This window comes from Hyla sarda, chromosome 7 (assembly GCF_029499605.1).
Source record: "Hyla sarda isolate aHylSar1 chromosome 7, aHylSar1.hap1, whole genome shotgun sequence".
Lineage (NCBI taxonomy): Eukaryota > Metazoa > Chordata > Amphibia > Anura > Hylidae > Hyla > Hyla sarda.
The window spans coordinates 96,413,076-96,430,436 of NC_079195.1; the positions used below are offsets into that span (position 1 = coordinate 96,413,076).

Sequence of the window (17,361 nt, forward strand, 5' to 3'; positions counted from 1 at the left end):
TATAATCCTCCCAGTTCACTGCCCCCATCATGACAAACCACCCCCTGCCTTTATTTTTATAATTTTTTAGTTTTCTACCTTGATATTGCTCTGTATTTTCTGCTCAGTCTGTCAGATTCCCAGACTGGGAAGGGGCGTTCTCCAGCAGACGTGACATCATGTGAAGCCATACAGGGGAGAACTTCCTCCCTCACTCTTCTACACACAGTCCAGAGCAGTTCAGTGTGTGAGATGAGCTATGATTAGATAAGGCTGCACACACCCCCTTCAGAACGCCAGACTTCCTTTTTCTGATTTTGAACTTCTGCCAGGCCAGCGGGAGTCCAAAGTCTGTGCAAAAGATGGGGAAAATGTGCTCTGGACAAGTAGGGAGACATTTAGTGACAGCTTTTTTTTTTTAAACACAAAACATAAAAAACTTCATTTTTTTTCTAAACAAAGTACATTAGAAAGATTTTTTATTTACCATAAGGAGTGCAATAGCAATAATTTGTTTTAATGACAGTGCCCATTTAAAGTTATTTCTCTCTAAATCTCATTTCCAAACATAGCAATACTTCTCTATATATCTCTGCATCCCAAGCGCATTTTTGTTTTTTTGTTTTGCATTTTGTTTCACGTCCCCTATTTTCTCTCCCATGTTTCAATTTCTAGGACTAACTTTTTTGACTGCTTATATAGATCATAAAGTTATTAATGATCGTGTAACACAGCATTATCTAATATTACATGTTATAGACTCAATTAATCCGCCACCGAGGGTATCCCAGTGAAGAATATGAGGTGGTCACTGATGATGGGTACATCTTGACTGTCAACAGAATACCACATGGCATTAAGCATTATTCTCTAGGTATGGTTTGCTTCTTCAGCTTGCTGTATTGCTTGTTACATTTATTTAGAGCGATGTTTTGTACTCTAGTGAAGTTGGTAAGGGGTTGCAGATGCAGACAATGATGAATTGATGGTTTCAATGTATTACAGAGAGCTGACCATTTAAAGAGGGGCTGTCAAGTGGAAAGCAGGGGTATAAATAGGCCTTATCTTCATGATTTGGGGCACATCTTTTTTTATTTCAATAGTCCTTTCAATCAATGAGATATAAGCAAATGAGGCTCAAGTGCCCAGGAAAATACAGCCCTTGTCCTCTTTATCTAGTGCTATCAGTCAAACGGTAGATGCAAGTAGGCTGTGGGGTGGTGATAAAGATGACATGGGCTGGACTTACCTGGATGCATGGGGTACTAGGGAATGCCTATGGGCATGTCAGCCTCATTTGGATATTAACAAAAAGGCTTGTATCTTGGTGCTGAAAAGGACTATGGAGATAAAAAGGCATGCCTAGAATTATGATAACTAGCCCTATCCAGCCATGGGCTTAGTTACACCCCTCTTCTCTACTAACAAGTCCGCTTTATTATCTCACTTATATTCTGTCACTTAAAGCCATGCTATATTTTGATTGGTCAGTTCCCTAGATGAAATCTCTATGGTGGCTCCTTCATTGTGCTGTTTAGAAGGGACCCTGAAGGCCAATCTGGCACAGATCAAACACTGTCAGCCTACTAGTGTCATCCAAATTAGATCTCTCATATGGCCCAGATTTAACAAAAATGTCCGGGACATAAACTGGAGTGATTTGCCCATAACAACCAATCACAGCTCAACTTTCATATCTTAATGAGATCTGGTAAAGTGAATGCTGAGCTGTGATTGGTTGTTATTAACAAAACAGTTTTGGTTTCAGATATGTAATAGAGTGGACAGGAATACAAAACCTGTAATATAAATAGCCATACAGATTCATTCTGTTACAGCCCTACATCTCTAGCACCTCTTCCACTTGAAAATATTGACTCAATATTCTTTCATCTGAACATTTTCTTCATTCACTTATAAGTTACTCTCTTGAGAACTCTTGATAACATGAATGGCACTTTTGTGCATACCGAGCATTTCAAGTTAAATTGGCACTAAAAGAAGCATTACAGTATGAATATGAATTGTTCAAAAGTGCCTTTCCCTGGAACAAGAAGTTCTATTATCCATAACCCTCTTCCTTTATTTTGATAAAAAGGTATTGTAGAGAGGTTCTTTAGGGGTATGTGTTAAAATCTATGTTTTCTTATTAAAATGTCTTATCATTTGAGCTCCAGAACATTTCTGGAAGTGAACACTATCTTCCAGGGTACTTGTTGTCTGTCACGTGAACATTCATACATCACTGCAGTAATGCCTTCACCTAGTAATGTCTACCATCTTAATATACACAACACTGGCAAACACAAAAGGAGATGAGAACAGAAAAAGTGGCTGATATATGTGAATGTGGGTGGGTGACCCAAAAGGAGACAAGAACAGAAAAAGTGGCTGATATATGTGAATGTGGATGGGTGACCAAAATACAGCCCAATAACTCTAAAATAGCTGATGATATAGATGATGTAACTTAATTTCCCATGTTACAGTAGAGAAAGCTGTTCTGGTAAATGACATTCTGTACTAGCAAGTAGAATATATTGCATATTCAGAAAGGTAAACCATTCACAATCTGACTGTCCTAAATTAAACACTGGAAGACCTTATGGTGGATCTAGGATCTGACACGTTTTAGAGATCAACAGACAGTTTTGGTTTTTAAAGTTTTGACCAAACCACTACCATAAGGGTTTATCTCTCATTCACAAAAAATAACCTATGTAGTAATACTATTGCTAAAATTAGGTGTGCATTGATAACAACAAAGTACAATGTGTTTTTCCATTAAAACTGACATGATCTGAGAATAGTGTTATCATTTTGGTCAAGATGAGGTTATTTTTCTCATTGGTGACTTGCACCAGTGGACTTAAAGGAAAACTGTCAGCCAGTTCACCCGACTAAACCCAATACACTGCGTTATGGTGTGAGTCCATACAGGGGTCAATTACTTTTTTTGTCCACTTGCCATCGAGTTATGACCATGTAAAGTTCCTTTCTCCGGTCTGTGAATCGCACTTTCAAGTCGGTGCCTCCGCCGGTCATCTGCATCTGCCTCCCACAATGAAGTTTCTAAGCCCGCCCCGTTGTTTACATATTCATTATCTTCAACTCCACCTCCTAGTGATGTGGAGTCACATGTCCCTGAGCGCAGCACTCTGTCTGCAGAGGGCATGCACATGAGGATTTTACCCAGCTGTTGGATGCTGTGAATGGACTAACAGGCAAATAACGGGGGGCAGGCTTAGAAACGTCAGTGCAGGAGGCAGAGGTATATGGCTGGCGGGGGCCCCGCCTTGAAAGCGCGATTCATAGACCGGAGAAAGGAGGGGCATAACTCGTCGGCCAGTGGACGAAAAAAGTAAGAGACCCCTGTATGGACCAGTGTATTGGGTTAAGTGTGAGTAAACTGGCTGAAGGGGTATTCTGCATTTTTTGACTATGCTACAGGGGCTGTAAATTTAGTGTAGTTCATAATATAGTGTCTGTACCTGTGTTTGATGGTGGTCTTGCAATCCTTATGTGATCATGAGTAGCATGAAAAATGTGCCCGAGGTTGCTGGTGTTACCTACACCCCAAATAGGCCTAGAGAGATATATGGGAAATTAATTATATAACAACTTATATAATAATGACCAGTCACCAAAGATACGTATTGAGAAATAGGAAAACAGGTAGTTCATAGAATATCTAATAAAGTTTCATATAAAATGACAATTTATTAAATATAATAAAGATAATAGAGTGGTCTGCAGGGCCCTTGCGGCAGCCTCATATATGAAAGGTAATTGGAGATTTTCGTATCCTTGGTGAAGGAAAATATAGATTTTTATTAAAGACAAGATGTGAGTATTATGCTATAAACCTCTTTTACTAACTCAGCAGCAAAAGAATGTAAAAGTAATGATAATACGGAAAAAACTTTAACAACAAAGGCATGTCGTAGCCAAACATGCTGCCATGTATAATGACCAATCAGAGTACAATGTTAGATATAATAATGACAGTTGCTAGTATCTCTTCCTTCTTCTTTGCAGCAAAGAAATAAAGGTATCACAGGATCTATTCACATCAGTAGAAAAACTTTGGGAGAAGAGTAGGGATTCTTTGAAGGATATTCATCCTAAGATGCTGTATTGACAAAGAACAAATAAAAGACATTATAGGGATGGGTATAGGGAGGGATAATACTCACGTCTTGTCTTTAATAAAATCTATATTTTCCTTCACCAAGGATAGGAAAATCTCCAATTATATTCTAATGCAAGACGCTCCTATTATGCTAGTTTAAAACTGAGCATAATAAACACATAAATATATACAAGAATACAACATAAAAAGATAAAATTAAATTATAAAAGAACCATAGAAACATGAGAATCGGTTTTGAAATAGAATCTCATGAACGTAGAATCAGACGACCAATTGGCCCCTTTAAGAATATCTGAAAGGGTTGCACCAGATTGGAACAATTAAGTTGACATAGCTCCTCTGTTAGAGTGTGCGACGAATTTAGAAATGTCAGTACCAGCCATGTTCATAGTAGACTTAACCCAGCGAGCTGGAGTGCAGGAAGAAACAGGGTTATGCGGTTTACAAAAGGGTATAAGAAGTTGGGAAGAAGAAGAAGTTCTTAAAGGTTCTGTTTTAGATTCATAAGAACGCAAACAACGTACGACACAAAGTTTGGGTTGATGAGGAAAGGCTGGGTAGTATACAGAATGTAGGTTAGTTTTTGTACGGCGGTAAACAGTAAAGAGAACACAGTCAGGTGAGTATTGTCTTCTAGAAATATCTAAAGCCCTGACATTTGATACGTGTTTGAGGGAGATAAGACAAAGGAGAACCGTGAGTTTGAAGGAGAGTAATTTCGGTCATAGCGAATCATTGTCTTCCCAGGAAAGGAAAAGATTTAGAACAAGATTAATGTTCCAAGTTTAATTGTATATAGGTAAAGGGGGACGTCGAAAACGTATGCCCTTTATAAGTTTACATACAAGAGGATGTTTACCAACTGGTACGGAATCTATAAGCGAGTGTCTGGCTGAAATGGCAGAACGATATAGATTGATGGTTCTATAGGCTTTACCATCCATCATCAAAGGATGCGGATAGGAAATTAAAGATGTTAGAGATAGATGTTTGTAAGGGATCCAGATCCCATTGAGAGCACCAATGAAGCCATATTTTCCTGGCTGATCTGTAAGCAGGTCTGGTACCTGGAGCCCAAGCATCAGAAAGGAGTTCTCTAGTTGTAAGAGAAAATGATGAGAGTGATCTGGAAGACCTGAAATCAACCAAGCGACTAGAGTCAGTTGATCTGACCAGATTAGTGGGTGAAAGTTGCCAAGAGTGTCCTGGAGGAGATCTGGAGAGGAAGGGAGAATTTGAGGATAATCTATTAGAAGAAGTAGTAGTTGAGGGAACCAAGATTGAGTTAGCCACCAGGGAGTGATGAGAACGATAGTCGATTTCCAAAGCGAGGTTTGAAGAAGTAGGCGTGGAATAAGATTGAAAGGAGGAAACGCATAAAGAGTTTTTTAAAGCCAAAATTGGAGGAAGGCATCTATTCCTAGGGCTTCTGGATCTGGTTTCCAGCTGAAAAACTGTGGAATTTGACAGTTCAGACGGGTGGCAAACATGTCTAGATGTAAGGGGCCCCATAGTTGGTTGATGAGATGAAAAATGTTGGGGGAAATTTCCAATCGCTGGAGTCTGTAAGGAATCGGGAATTCCAATCTGCGATTGAATTGGAAACTCGAGGAAGATACTCTGCTTTCAGAGTGATATGTCTGTCTAGACAGAAATGCCAAAAATCTTTGGCAATGTCTGCAAGGATTTTGGATGTCTTTCCACTAAGATGGTTGATATATTGGACTGCAGAGATGTCATCCATGTGAAGTAAAACACAACAATGAGATAAATCCTTCGCAAAGCTTTTTAATGTGAATGACCCAGCCAAAAGTTCCAAGCTGTTAATATGAAGGGTAGATTTGGAAGGAGACCATTTCCCTCCAGTAGAGAGGGAACCGCAGCGAGCTCGTCATCCAACCAGACTTGCATCTGATTCTATAATGATGTCTGGATTGGGATTGAAGATTGCTTTGCCATTCCACGTTTGAATGTGGGACAACCACCAGAGAAGTTCTTCTTTTGCGTCGGAGGACAGACGAACTTCATCTGAATATCCCAGACCTTCTCTCAGATGGTGAATTTTCATATGTTGAAGGGCTCGATAATTTAGAGGAGCTGGAAAGATAGCTTGAATGGAGGCTGAGAGGAGCCCCACATTCTTAGCCATAGTTCTCAGAGAGATAAGATCCTTGTGAAGAATTTGTTGAATCTCTTTGCGAATAGTTTTTAGTCTCCTGGGAGGAAGACTCAAAGTAGCCGATTGAGTATTGATCATAAACCCGAGGAATTCCAACTCCTGACAAGGGTGGAGGATGGATTTTTTGTGATTGATAAGAAAACCCAGATTGGTTAGTAGGGATAGAGTCCAATCTTTGTGGGAGATAAGAAGAGATTCGGATTGTGCCATAAGGAGAATGTCGTCTAGATAAATGATTAGAAGTACTCCCCGACTTCTGAGAAGGGTGACAATTGGCTTTAAAAGTTTTGTAAAGCACCATGGAGCTGATGCTAGTCCGAATGGAAGGCAGGTGAACTGCCATTTTTGGTCGTTCCGTAGAAACTGAAGGAATATTTGAGAAGAGGAGTGGATTGGGACAGTTAGGTAAGCATCTTTTAGGTCTGTCTTGGTTAACCAATCGTTTTTTAGTAGTATGTCCCACAAGAGATGGATACCTTCCATCTTGAAATGTCTGTACACAACAAAATTGTTGAGTAGTCTCAGATTGATAACTGGTCTTTGACTTCCATCCTTCTTTTTTACTAGGAACAAATTGCTGAGGAAGCCTGGAGAATTTACAGGGACAGCTATAATGGTTTTCTTTAACATAAGATCTGAGTTGATCAGATTTTGATCCGTTTTTGAAAATTTTATGGGATGGGGAAGAAAGTATTGTATTTGTTGGGAAACAAATTCTATTAGGAAACCTGATGTGGTATTTAGGATCCATGAGTCGGAATAATCATAGTTCATAGAATCATTTTTCAAAAAATTAATGATTCTTCCGCCTAATGGAAGATTTGTGAAAGAAAGAGGAAGACTTACCTGTGGACGTTCTTGCACGAGGAACTCCTCTTTCTCCTCTAGCCCTCCAGGGCCTTGCACGATATAGGAAGAACGGTGGTGGATTTGTTGGCAGACCTGAATTGGGCTGGGTATTGTGGTAGGAACCTTTGGAATTTTGCCTGTTGGGAAGGGATTGGCCGGGGAAGCAGCTCCTTCCTTTCCTGGCCTGACCAAAAACACGTTGGGAGAAGACTTTTCTGAGTGAGGTCTGAGCCTTGTTAATAGAGGAAAACTGATCAACATATTTCCCCATGTCGTGGATAAAATCCTCCCAAAAAGTGTGCCTTCTGTAGGTTTTCCTGGTTCCTTGGAGGCCAGATTGGTGAGTTGGGGGTCGACCTTCATGAGGATTGAGCGCTTGCATTCTGTTGAAAGCGCTGAATTTGCATTGCCAAACAGGCAAATGGCACGTTGTGCCCATCCCAAGAGAACTTATGTGTTAATGGGTCTGTTATTGGCGGAGGAGTCCATAAATAAACATTCTTCCTGGTTATCAGGGTCATCAACCAATTCTCGGCACACAAATCTTAGATGCAAATAGTTTTTATTTTTATTAAGGCATAAATTAACGCAGCACGCGTTCCGGCCTGTACAGCCTTTTTCAACTGCATAACAACATAATGAACACAATAACTAAACCCCAAGGCCGAAGCCCGGGGTGTAAACCCCTATTGCTTACCCCTTAAAAATTAGCTTTTATTGATATTGATTAAAATATAGTTCCCACAACAAAACGATTAAAACTGACAACCATGTGATCCAAATATATCAGTGGGTGCATCTATAGGATCAATGTCCTCTCAGGTACTAGGTAGCCCTGCAGTGGCTGCCTGTTAAAGGGATCACTCTGGTGTCGCTTTAAACATAAACACAATTGCCGCCTCTACATGTTTCGCCGCCTCCGCGGCTTTCTCAAGAGGCAATGGTGGCAATGGCCATTGCCACCATTGCCTCTTGAGAAAGCCGCGGAGGCTTAGTTTTAGGGTGGACAAGATTGTCAGACAGCACTGAGACATCCTGAAGAAATCCTATCCCGGGGTGGAAGAATTTAACGATCCCCCCCCCCCCTTATCTGTAACAAGAGAGCCCCGAACATTAAAGATAAGGTGGTACGGGCGGACGTGGGTAGCAAAACTAAAAAAAGCAGACAATCTTTTCTCTGTACTCAAAAGACAGGTACATACCCCTGTTTGAATTGTGCACAGTGTTCCAACGTGATGCGGTCCAATAAAATTACTCACCCCCACTCCGGCAAAACGTTCCTGATCAATACATTTTTTACCTGTCAATCAAAAAATGTCATATACCTGATAAAATGCCCGTGCGGTCTCCTATACGTTGGGGAGACCACCCAACGTGTAGGAGACCGCATCAACAGACATAAATCTACAATCCGGTGTAAAAATCTTCTTTTTCCAATCCCTAATAATTTTTACAAACAGAGCCATAATATCTCTCAGCTGCAGTTTCAAGTTATTGACGAGGTGATTCCACCACGACGAGGTGGTGATATAAAAAAAAACTACTTGCCCGCAAAGAAGCTTATTGGATACATAAGCTCGATACATTGGAACCTCGCGGCCTTAATCTCGAGTATGAACTGTCAAGTCTTTTGTACTGATTACATTGTATATACATACTAATTGATTTGTTTCTCTCGCTCTCTTTTTCCATAGCTACAACACCCAACCTGAAGCACCTCCCCTTTAATATGTTCTCATTCATGAAAACATACTGTTTATTTATGTTCTGTTGCTCCACGTAGGAGTATGATGCCACAGGGGGAGGGGTTCCCTTTCTGTCTGGGGCTTTGTTGATTAATGCTATGATGTGTATTTGAATCGTTTGGCGCCTTTAAATAGCGCCACTGTTCCTTATGTTGTTATGCAGTTGAAAAAGGCTGTACAGGCCGGAACGCATGCTGTGTTAATTTATGCCTTAATAAAAAGAAAAACTATTTGCATCTAAGATTGGTGTGCCGGGATTCTTTTTGTACTCTCATTGGATCTCCTATCCCTGGCACCCGCACCAATACAAGTGCCGACCGAATACATTGTGAATAAACCAATTCTCCACTCTCTTCAGATGAATAGTCAGATTCGACAATGCATCATCACAATCAATAGAAACATCAGATTCCTCAGAATTAGATTAGTTGCAGGAATCACGTTTTCGACCGCTTGGCGGTTTTCTGAGCCCTTTTAGAAATATCCTCCTCTTGGGCAGAGGGTAATGGGTGTTTGGATGTAACACCAGTAGAGTGACCATTTTTTGGTCTATTAGTGAGTGGCAAGTCTTGGCGTGCTTCCTTAGAAGTCTTTTTGAAGGAGCGTTGCCGTCTATAGTGTGATGATGCTTGGCAGTAGCCTTTTTAGGAATATGAAAGCCTTTAGCCATTTTGGTGACAGATGTTTCTGGGGACCAGTATATTTCAGAAGGAGTAGTAGGTCCTGTAGTGGTATTAGAATACCAGAACGAGAGAGAGCCATGGAGACAGATTTATTAATACTGTGTTGTAATACAGATATGGCAGATTGAACTGCCCTAGCCATGGAATCATCCACTAAGGATTGCAAATGTTTGTGATTAACATTGTCTGAGACCAAGGATGTAGGGCGTATTTCCCTAGATGGGTTTCTGTTGTCATCAGACATATCCATATTATATACAATATGAATATAAGTGATAAATAAGGAAAAAAGAATATTCCTGTGAGGAGAAATTAGTACAAGGAATATATATCTGCAATATAAAAACAATGACTAGCAGATATGGTAAAATAATTAAAAATTCGTAAATATAATTGTTATAATAAATGTCCAGCAGATGGCCGGAGAAGACTGGGACAAGAATTATATAAACATAAATGTATTTTGTATATGTATATACGTAGCGATGCGAAGATTGTACAGATGCGCTGTGAAGTCTGACAGGATCATGACTGCCTCTCCGAGACTGACAGGATTCCCGCCGACGATTTGAAGCAGGTGATCACCACACTGCAGATCTCGCGAGAGATGCTGAAACTAGCAAGACTGGAGACTATAAGTAAATGTGTAAAGGGAGAAACTAGTCCACTGGGAGTTATATTAAAACATACAGACAAATTATTTCCACAATAAGGAAAAGGATAAATATCATAAATAAATGGGCATAATAAGTAAATGTATGAGGAGAATTAATCAAAAGGAAAAAAAAACTGTGGGGATGGGGGGAAAAAGGGGTGTGGGGGGGTGTGTGTGTAAATATATACATACACACATATATATATATATATATATATATATATGTGTGTGTGTATATATATATATATATGTATATAGAGAGATGTATTAATATATAAATGAAATATCGGAGGAAAAACAATATAAGAAATTTTAATAGGGTATAAGATATAATTGATATAAAAGTAGATACAATTTAATGGATATAGTGTAAATTTTAGGAAAAAACTGTAAGGAGCAAATCAATACTCATCTGAATGCACTGCTGAGCAGCAAAAGAAGAAGGAAGCGATACTAGCAACTGTCATTATTATATCTTATATATTGTACTCTGGTCATTATACATAGCAGCATGTTTGGCTACGCCATGCCTTTGTTGTTAAAGTTTTTTCTGTATTATCATTACTTTTACATTCTTTTGCTGTTGAGTTAGTAAAACAGGTTTATAGCATAATAGGAACGACTTGTATTTGAATAAAATTTAAAATTCTAATATTAATATCACAAATAGAGAACTGAATGGTAACTTTGACCACCTAAAAAAGAAATCAAGTCAGTGTTAAATATGAATAGATGTCCTTGCAATTATATTATCGTATCTGGATGTTCCTTTTATAATGTCAAGATAAATTGTTTCATCACCTATATATGAAAGTCAATAGATCATAAACTGAGGTCCACTGCACCGCTCACCAGGTCTGGAGTTATTGCAGGATCTTCTGCTCAAGCCTCTTAGTATGGCTTCAGCATGCTGGCTGGCCTGATGTGCGATCTGCCGGCATGTAGATGTCCTCGGAGGGATCGCGCACCTGTAGTGCTGCCGTGCGCCTTCTGGTATGTCTGTGTATGTGGCTGGCGTACGCCTCCTGATTGTGGAGCGAGTGTGCTCCTCCTAGTATGAAGTGAGCATGCACCACCTGGTATGCAGATGGATGCAGCATGCATATGTTCTTGTTAAACAGGTTTACTTTAGATCATGGTTCCAAATGGTAACGGGTTCAGGCACGTCCATTCATGGATATGATAGGTAGGGAAAGGATCGCTTCTGGGGTAATATGTATCAATAAGGTGGTCAAATAGTTTACTAGCTCAGAAATATAGGAAGACGTGTATCAATGCCCTGGGCCTTTTCTTCAGTAGCTGTATATAGATGGAAACAGCCTCGAAGGGGTTATCCGGTGGAAAATATTTTTAAACAGATTTGTAAATGACTTCTATTAAAAAATCTTAAGTACTTCCAGTACTTATTAGCTGCTGGATGCTACAGAGGAAGTTGCATAGTTCTTTACTGTCAGACCACAGTGCTCTCCGCTGTGTCAGGAACTGTGCAGAGTAGGAGCAAATCTACATAGCAAACCTATCCTACTCCGGACAGTTCCTGACACAGACAGGTGTCAGCCCAGAGCACTGTGGTCAGACAGAAAATAACTTTACAACTTCCTCTGGAGCATACAGCAGCTAATAAGTACTGGAAGGATTAATGTTTTTATATAGAAGTCATTTACAAATCTGTTTAACTTTCTGGCACCAGTTGATTTGAAAAAAAAAAAAAGTTTTTCACCGGAGTGCCCCTTTAAATCCGCCTTATATAGTTTCAAATGTTGCTGGAAAAAGGGAGCAATGGAAAGAACCTGCAATGGAATCTGGTCATTACATGGAACAGTGGTGTCATAAGTATTATATAGCAATAAAATACAAAGTAAAACTTACAATAAGAATACACAATAAAATGCACAAAAATACTGGATAAAATAAAATTTAAAGAAGGGGAAAAAGAGAAAAATAGTATTAAAATGGAAATAAAGACAGAAATCACAATAAATATCAAGTCATTAAAACAAATTATATTACACTGTAAAAAATTGTATACTAAAAGGATATACCTAAAGCATTGTCACATACAGTATATCTAGAAATGTATCCCCTGCACATTTTATGAATTTCTAGATATGTTATTATGCTTTAGGTATATCCTTTTAGTATAACATTTTTGAGAGTGTAATAAAACTGTAGTTTTATTTATTCTAATTACTGTCTTTCGATGTTTATTGCTAATTCTGTCTTTATTTCTATTTTCATATTATTTCTCTCTCTTCCTCTCTTGCCATTATTTTAATTGTGCATTTTTTATTGTGTATTTTATTATGTATTTTATTTTGTACTGTATTGCAAAATAAGACTCATGACGCAGCTGATCCACCAGATTCCATTGCAGGTTTTTTCTATTGCCCCCTTTTTGCCAACAACATTTGAAACTATATAATGCTGGATTTAAAAGGGTTATTCAGGAATAGAAATACACAGCTAATTTCTTTCAAAAACCCTCGACCACCTTATTGATACATATTACCCCAAAAAAGAACTGTGTATTACCAAATTCCATATATTTGCACTGAATTAGAATTTGCACGCTCCAGCCACAAGGACGCTGTAGCAATCCTTTCCCTACCTATCAAATCCATTGAAGGATCATTTGGAATCACGATCTAAGGAAAAACCTGTCTAACAAGAACATACTCCTGCTGCATTCATCTGCATTGCAAGAGGCGCACACTCGCCTCATACCCTAGGAAGCTCCACAATCGGGAGGCGCAAGCCAGCTACATACAAGGACATATCAGAAGGCGCACGTCTGCACTACAGGTGTGCGATACCTCTGAGGACATCTACACGCCGGCAGCTCGACCCGGACATCAGGCCGGCCGTGCTAAGAGACTTGAGCAGAAGATCCTGCAATAACTCTGGACCTGGTGAGCGGTGCCGTCCACTTCAGTTTATGGTCTATTGACTTTCATATAGGTGCGCTTAAACGATTTATCTTGACACTATAAAAGGAACATCCATATACAGTTACATAATTGCAAGGACATCTATTCATATTTAACACGGACATTTATTTTTAGGTGGTCAAAGTTACCATTCAATTCTCGATTTGTGATAAAAATATTAGAATTTTTAATGACCTTTAATATATGAGGCTGTCACAAGGGCCTTGCGACAGACCTCTATGTAATCTATATTATATTTAATAAATTGTAATTTTATATGAAACTTTACTGCATATTCTATGAACTACCTGTTTTTCTATTTCTCGATATATACCTTTGAGGACTAGTCATTATTATTTAAGTTGTTATATAATTTTCCATACATTACATCACTAGTCGGGTGTTGAAGGGAACTTGTCTTTTCTTTAATAGGCGGAGCGACCGCTAGGTGGGAGGGAGATCATTCTCTACAGGGCTGTGGGGAATTGTAGTTTCAATTACAGCACAGCATGCAAGGCAGCTCAGCTGTACTGCAATGGGTGGGGTGGCTGATGTGTAGGGAAAAGGGGCCTCACACTTACAAACAAGGGATCAAGGGAAGGAACTCAAACAGGAAATAGACCTTTCACAAAAAAGAAAGTAGCAGCATTATGGTGGATTCAAAACAAAGCTATGTATTCCCAAGACAAGCACGGATCGTTCCTAAGCATGTCCATTACTAGAGATGAGCGAAGTTAGGAGAGAGTCTCCTAGGACTGTATCCACCTTTTCCAGCCCTCCAGAGCACCTGAAAACTGAACTAATATATGCAGGCTAAAGTCGGCAAACGCAGAGCTGAGAAGTTCGTGACAAATCGAATCACTGTAATTTCGCTCATCTCTATCCATTACTGTCTGGCAGGTAGGTAGGTACTAAAGTCCCCTTATTGTGGATAACCCCTTTAAAGTAAGTGCAGTGGTCCCTCAACATACGATGGTAATTAATTCCAAACGACCCATCGTTTGTCTAATCCATCGTATGTTGAGGGATTTGTGCAATGTAAAAAGTGAATTTAATACTCACCTGTCCACGCCGCTCCGGACCACGTCCACACCGCTCCCGATGCTGTCCCAGGGGCTCCCGATGCTGTCCCGCTGCTCCGGTGTCTTCTTCGGGATCCTCTGGCTTCTTCCACATCTTCCCCAGGGTCCGGGCCTCGCTTTCTGGTGACGTTATTACGCTGCTGCACCGGCACGGCGTGCGTAGCGACGTAATAACGACACCGAAAAGCGAGGCCCGGACCCTGGACAAGATGCAGAAGATGCCGGAGGATCCCGAAGTGGACCCGGAGCAGCGGGGAAAGGTAAGCGAACCTGTCCGGGATGCTTAAACTGCTATCCGACAGCAGCTTAAGCATTTTGCACTGTCGGATAGCAGTTAATGCGATGGCCCCGACATATAAAAGCATCGTATGTCGATGCTGACATCGACATGCCATGGCCTCTGAGAGGCCATCGTATGTCGATTTGATCATATGTCGGGGCCATCGCATGTCGGGGGGGTTACTGTATAACATTGCGTCTCTAGCTTAGACACAGCAGCTCATGAAAGACAATAAGTGAATTATTAGCATATACTTCAGCCGATACTGTAGTGTCACAGATTAGTGGTATTCCCTGAAGTAGAGCAACAAAAATATAGAGCAGGAAAATATAGGTGGTAACCATCACTCAAATAGTTTGGACAACACTTGCCCTACTCGTTTAATGCCAGGCATATTTTCAGACAAAGCCGCTTTCTGTTTCCAATGCTTGTCATTTGAGAAAAATCTAAAGCAGTGCCTGCTGTATATAATTAACTAATGTATTTAATTTATAAATAAACTTGATGCTTTACATTTAACACTTTAGAGCCTAAACCGGTTGTATTACTACAGCATGGTCTGCTTGGGGATGCCAGCAACTGGATCACCAACTTTGAAAACAATAGCCTGGGCTTTGTCCTGGCAGATGCAGATTATGATGTGTGGATGGGTAACAGTCGGGGTAATACGTGGTCTCAGAAGCACAAGACTTTATCCACTAAGGGCAGTGAATTCTGGGCTTTTAGGTATGCATATTTTTCCATGTCTTAATAATAACTAAGAACTATAAAAATTACTAATGTTCTAGCAACATATGTATATTAGGTATCTATGATTATGGCATGATATATTATATACTGTATGTATCATAATTAGAGTTGAGCAAAAAGTTTTAGTTTTCCACAAAAGTTTGGTTTCTCTGTGAACTGTCAATGAAATAAGTCTTAAAGGGGTATTCCGGGCAAAAACATTTTATCCTCTATCCAAAGGATAGGGGATAAGATGTCTGATCGCGGGGGGTCTCAGCAGCAGGACCCCCGCGATCAGACATCTCATCCCCTATCCTTTGGATAGAGGATAAAATGCAGCACCCGCATTCTATGCGGGGACTGCGTCTCTAGTTTCGGAAACCTCCGGGTTTCCGCAACCGGGGATGTGACATCACGCCATGCCCCCTCCATTCATGTCTATGGGAGGGGGCGTGACAGCCATCATGCCCCCTCCCATAGACATGAATAGAGGGGGCGTGGCGTGACGTCACGTCCCCAGTCCTGGAAACTTGGAGGTTTCCGAAACTGGAGATTCAGCACCCGCATAGAATGCGGGTGCTGCAGGGAGATCGCAGGGGGTCTCAGCAGCGGGACCCCCGTGATCAGACATCTTATCCCTATCCTTTGGATAGGGGATAAAATATTTTCGCCCGGAATACCCCTTTAACCTCTTAAGGACCCAGGGCGTACGGGGACGTCCCCGCACCCTGGGCCTTAAGGACCCAGGATGTCCCCGTACGTCCTGGCGTTTTCCGGTCTCTGCCGCGCGCCGGGCAGAGATCGGAACTGGATGCCTGCTGAAATCCTTCAGCAGGCATCCAGGGCAAACGCCGAGGGGGGCCATGTAGGCCCCCCATGTCGGCGATCGCCGCAAATCGCAATGGAAATCGCCCTTGCGATCTGCGGCGATACCGGGCTGATCGGGTCTCTGGGACCCGACCGCCCGGTAATTTCGCATGATCCCGGCTGTCACAGACAGCCAGGACCATGCTAACGTATAGGAGCGAGGTGGCAAACCTGCCACCTCCTCCGATCCCCTGCGATCTGTCGGTTGGTTAACCGACCAATCGCAGGAGGGGGGGCGGTTACTTCCTCCCGTCCTGCCCGGACCCTGAAAGTCCGGAGAGGACGGGAGGAAGACCGGAGGACGCGGCGGGGGACGGGGGAGTGCTGGGGACCGGCCCCGGTACTTACCTCGTCCCTGAAGACCCGGATCCCGGCGAGGAAGATGGCGGCGGCGGCGCCAGGTGAGTAGATCTTCAGCCACGGTCGGGCCCTTCACAGCAATGCACGTCGCCGCAAAGCGACATGCATTGCTGTAATAGGACCCTGTAAACTACAACTCCCAGCATGCCCAGACAGCCCTTGGCGTCTGGGCATGCTGGGAGTTGCAGTTTTGCAACATCTGGAGGTCCACAGTTTTTGGACCACTGTGCCCTTCCAGATGTTGCAAAACTACACATCCTCAGCATGCCCTTACTGTCCAGGCATGCTGGGAGTTGTAGTGCTGTAACATCTGGCCCTTCAGATGTTGCAGAACTACAACTCCCAGCATGCCTGGACAGTTTTGGCATACTGGGGGTTGTAGTTTTGCAACATCTGGAAGGGCACAGATTGGGAACCACTGTATTAGTGGTCTGCAAACTAGTCCTCCAGATGTTGCAAAATTACAACTCCAAGCATGCTGGGAGTTGTAGTTCGGCAACATCTGGCTCTAAAGATGTTGCCGAACTACTACTCCCAGCATGCCTGAGAATGTTTGGGAGTTGTGGTTTTGCAACAGCTGGAGGCACACTGGTTGGGAAACATTGTTTCCTAACTCAGTGTTTCCCAACCCGTGTGCCTCCAGCTGTTGCAAAACCACAACTCCCAAACATTCTCAGGCATGCTGGGAGTAGTAGTTTTGCAACAGCTGGAGGTCCCCCCCTGTGAATGTACAGGGTACATTCACATGGGCAGGGGCTTACAGTGAGTATCGGGCTGCAAGTTGCACGGCAGCTCAAACTCGCTGTAATCCCCCGCCCGTGTGACTGTACCCTAAAAACACTACACTACACTAACACAAAATAAAATAAAAAG

The 17,361-nt window shown here is 41.6% G+C and overlaps 1 protein-coding gene across 4 annotated transcripts in view; it reads left to right on the plus strand.

The window, feature by feature from the left end:
• Nucleotides 1–17,361, plus strand: part of LOC130282145 (lysosomal acid lipase/cholesteryl ester hydrolase-like) — a 77,504-nt gene that overhangs the window by 34,438 nt on the left and 25,705 nt on the right. For 3 of the 4 annotated variants that reach the window (XM_056530085.1, XM_056530087.1, XM_056530086.1), the window contains exons 3-4: nucleotides 739–853; nucleotides 15,060–15,258. In XM_056530085.1, the coding sequence (XP_056386060.1) occupies nucleotides 739–853; nucleotides 15,060–15,258 (314 nt within the window). The remainder of the gene's footprint in view (nucleotides 1–738; nucleotides 854–15,059; nucleotides 15,259–17,361) is intronic. The other variant, XM_056530088.1, reaches the window with a different exon arrangement.